The following is a 4,397-nucleotide window of genomic DNA, read 5'->3' as shown; positions in this document are numbered from 1 at the left end:
AAAATGATTCAAAAACTCAAGAGAAAACATTAATATTTGAAAAGAATAAATTTTACTTTTAGCAAATAATAATACAGTATATGTATGTGTTTTTCAGAATTGCCACAACCACCTGATATCTTAACAGGGTATTTTCCTCAAGAAAAAAGTAATTTCCAGCAGATGGAAGCGCCGCTACCGCCAGTGGGTATGTTTATGTAGGGACATAGGTCTGTTGACCTGGAAGTCAGAAATGAATGCACTTTTCCTCGTTGTGTAGACATACTGGGGTCAAACTCGAATGTCTCAGCACTAAACAATGTTTCCATTTCCCCGAATTAGTTTAGGATAGAGGGCCTAAGCGGTAACGTGTTGTTATTCCTCGTGCATTTGAGCAGCCATCTAAGTGCGTGGAAACATGGCAGCAGTACTTGCTGCTTATTCAAAGCAGATTCTTTGTCAGGAACTGTGGGAAGCAGTGTGCGTTTGTCACCTCTTTCTCCAGTTCACTGTGTCCTGTCCACCCAGTCACTGGAGCCAAAGACTCAGGGTCATCTTCGTTTCTTCATTCACCTGTACCCCAACATCCAGTGCATTCTAGAGTTCGATTTAAGAGCTCTCTCACCCAGTTATTTCCGAGTGTGGCTGTGTCCCGCCTCTGCTCACATGCTGCCTCCTTAAAGAGACCTTCCCGAGAACTCTAGCCAGTGATTACTATCTGTGTTTAGTTTGCTTCCTAACACATATTATGATCTGAAGTTACATATTTATTTCTTCTTTCCCTCATTATAAGCTTAGTGATAGCCACAAACACTGCTTTATCCCCTGTGTGCAGAACAATGCCCAAAATGACTTAGGCACTCAGTACATGTTCTTTGAATAGGTGAATCCTCAGGGAGTCCCCATGAGATTGATAGTATTAGTATCTCCATTTTACTGTTGGGGACACTGACGCTTAGAAAGGGTGAAACCTTTCTCCTAGGTGATGCAGTTAGGGAATGGTTAAGTAAGCATGCACTGCACGCTTCATTGCCTGCGAAGTTCAAATGAAAATGTTGCGTTCAGCGGTATATCTGCTGATGTCAGAGTTTGAATTTAATTCACTTTGGAAGCCCTCTGTTATTAGACAGTTTTTTTAGGAACTCTCAGGTTGAATAACAGCATAAGAAAGGACGGAAAACTTGTTCAGCTATTGAAACACTTGACCGTTCCTTCCTGGGAAAGTTTTGTTAGGCTTGTAGGGAGCTTTGGTTTTAAGATGGTGGTTCTTTGTGTTTATGGCCAAGAGGCTTCACTGAGTGACAATAAAGATCTCTGAAGGGAGTGAGTGTCTCCAGGCCTAGGAACATGGGTGTTTGAGTGAAGCTGTTGAAAACAATTCGGACACTTGAAATGGTAACGCTTTGTTCTGATTGCAGCTTGTGGGTTGATGGTATGGCTTGTTTGGGACACATTTTTATGTGTGCAGTGGAAGGGCTTATGTAGAGACTATTTCTTAGTGTTGCCACCTTAACTCGTGCAATATAAGATCTGTTAAAATGCTAAGAGAGTAGACCTTAAATGTTCTCACCACAAGAAAAAGTTGGTAATTATGTGAGAGGATGGAGATGTTAACTAACTCTGCTGTGATAATCGCTTTGCAGCATATGAGTGTACCAAATCATCAGGTTGTACATCTTAAACGTATACAATATTATGTCAGTTATATTTCAATAAACCTGGTTGGGTGGAAAACCTGTTAAAAAGTAATTTGAATAGCAGTTGTTTAAAATTGTGTTGATTTCTCGGATTTCTTTTAATCTTCTTGGCTTACTGATGTTTTTTGGTTTTCAAGTCATTGTTAAAGAATTTTAAACATCTAACACCATTTAGGATATTTGAACATGACTAATTAAATATAGTGTATGATTATGTTTATATCATTTCTAATTTCTCCAATTAAAGATCTCCTAATGCCAGTTCATTTTATGTCAAATTTAAGCTCTGTGTTCTAGTCCGCCAGTAAAATAGAAAATGTAATTGAAACTCTAAATGTTATTCCATATTGGTTTGCTCTTCTTCTCATAATAATATATGAGTTCTGTTTAAATTGAGAAAAGAGAGCTCTGTTATTTATCCTGTGAGGGAATACATTTGCAGCTGACCTTGTCTGGTACATTTTAGTTACTGTACGATGTAACTTTATTTGGGGACGTGGTTAAAGCTGAAGCCCTACTGTTAACAATGTGCATCTGTCAACATTGTCATCTTTGATGGATTAAGTTTTGTCTCCCATTAACAGTGAGTCAGACTGTGAAGTGTTTGAAGTTTTCTACGTTTCCTTGGCTACCTCTGACCACAACCGATAGACACGTGCTGTCCTCTAATGAAAGGTACAGTACCTGGCGTATTTCAGGTGTTTTTGCTTCATTGATAGCCATTAAATCTGGTTATTAATTCTATGCATTTCACCAGTAAAAAAGGTACTAAGTGGCTGTGAAAGGTAGTGATGGGAACATGGGAATGATTTTTAGTATTTCAAGAAGCAGGTCAGAACATTTGTTTGCCTTACTCAGGCCACACGTAGAGTTTCTTTTCTGTGCTTAGAGTTTTATTTCTGCACATGAAAAAGCACAGAGTTTCTTTTCATGTGCTCCTTGGTGACATGAGTCATTTCTGAATGAGCACTTTCTCAGATTGGCAATTGCTATGCCTTTGCTTAATAAAAATGGAAAAATTAAACAAATGCATATTTTTAGTAGGCAATATATTTTATTTTTTTTTAAAGATTTTTATTGGGGAATTTGGGGGATGGGAACAGTGCTGGGGAATTGGGGGAAGGGGAACAGACAAGTTGCTGTTGTTTTGTTCNTTTCTCTCGTTTGGGATGTTACAATCTCACATTCTCTCCGCTCTGAAATAACAGAGGACTTTTGGGTCCTGGTATTGTTCTGGCTTTTGGAATCGTCGTTGGAGGTGAATATTTGTCATTCTGGTTTTCCTCGTATTCTGTTATTTACATGTTAAACATTCGATGTGCTGTCTGAAAGAGAACACGTTTAAGGAACGTGTTACAGGCCATGATTGATAAGTAGCGCAAGTGTGTTCAACTGCGTTTCCGTTATCTGTTTGTCAGATTCATGTTCCGCAGCCTATGCTGAGAATAGCTGATTGTCAGATGTCAAAGCAAATTTAACCTTTCAAAGCTGTAAATGGCTACTCAGTCGTAGGTGATTCTTATTAGGTTGACATTCTCTGGCTGGTTGGAGGAGAGGATAGCGTGAATGGAGAGGAGTAATCTTTTTAATAATAAAAGTATGAGTTGATGGTGTGCATTTCTGCTGTTCGGTGTCTGGGCTTTTCACTCGTAAGTCAAATGTTTTACGTGTGTCTCTGTAATCTATGTCCTATTCTTTTGGGTATATCAACGCAAGATTTATTTATTTTTTTTTAAAAAAGGAACATCTGGTATACCAAAATAATTGTATGTTTTGATTGCAGTAAGATAAACGTCTAGCGATTTTGGTATTCACAGTTATGCTCAGGACTCTCCTCTTCTTGTTTCAGTATCCCCCAGCAGTCCAGCATTTGGTTGATCTTGGTGCCGTTGAATTCTTGTCTAAACTTCGTGCTAATGTGGAGCCGAATCTACAGGCTGAAATCGATGGCATTCTGGATGGACTTTTTATTCTTCCTCCGGAAGTTCCTGCACTGTGTTCTGCATCTTACCAAACCAATCAAACTGGTAACTCTTTGGAATCAATATGATGCATTGGTTAAAATATAAATATATTGGTTCCATTGGTGAATTCTGAGGAAAGGAGCCTTAGATTAACGCCAACCCTCCCGACTCCCCCAACTTATTTTGCTTGTGTTAACTTAACACGAGCCTGACCTCTGCCCCCTCCTCTACTGTTATGTAGAGGAAGACACATTTGTAGTTACTGCTTTATCGGTCAAGGGTCCTAAAAGATGCCAGTGATTTTCTTTTTGTGAGACCAGTTTGACAGATTATTTCTTTAACAATAACAACAAATTTTCATTGAGCACTCATTATTATGTGCCAGACGTTGCTCTAAGTGTTTATGCATGCATTTTTGGACTGTGTTCTTTATAGAGAGGTATGATGATATCTGTCCCAGCTCATGATTGTTGTTGTGGGCGGGGGAGCAATGAAAATGAGCTACACATGGTATAGTGGTTCAAGTCCGAGTCAAGGAGACGTGGGTTTAAGTCCCAGTTCTGCCATTAGTTGTGTGACCTTGGCTAAGGTACTTAACCCCTCCAGGCTTTAGTTTTCTCATCCAAAATATTGGGACGATAAGAAAGAACATCTTATAAAATTGAGGATTAAATGAAGCAACGCTTGTAAAGAGCTCAGCATAAGGCCGAGCGTATATTAGGCGCAGAGCGTATATTAGGCGCAGAATTGTTGGCGG

The 4,397-nt window shown here is 39.2% G+C and overlaps 1 protein-coding gene across 1 annotated transcript in view; it reads left to right on the top strand.

Annotated features, from left to right (window-relative positions):
* Positions 1 to 102: 102 nt before the first annotated feature.
* The window catches only part of RTTN (rotatin), a 177,003-nt gene continuing 172,708 nt past the window's right edge, over positions 103 to 4,397 (top strand). The window contains exons 1-2 of the mRNA XM_019634351.1: positions 103 to 187; positions 2,261 to 2,351. Coding sequence (XP_019489896.1) covers positions 163 to 187; positions 2,261 to 2,351 — 116 coding nt within the window. The 5' untranslated portion in view covers positions 103 to 162. The remainder of the gene's footprint in view (positions 188 to 2,260; positions 2,352 to 4,397) is intronic.

Source organism: Hipposideros armiger, unplaced genomic scaffold (assembly GCF_001890085.2).
Source record: "Hipposideros armiger isolate ML-2016 unplaced genomic scaffold, ASM189008v1 scaffold_1593, whole genome shotgun sequence".
Classification (NCBI taxonomy): Eukaryota; Metazoa; Chordata; class Mammalia; order Chiroptera; family Hipposideridae; genus Hipposideros; species Hipposideros armiger.
The sequence above is the reverse complement of the archived record's forward strand: the minus strand, read 5'-3'. Positions and strand labels throughout refer to the sequence as shown.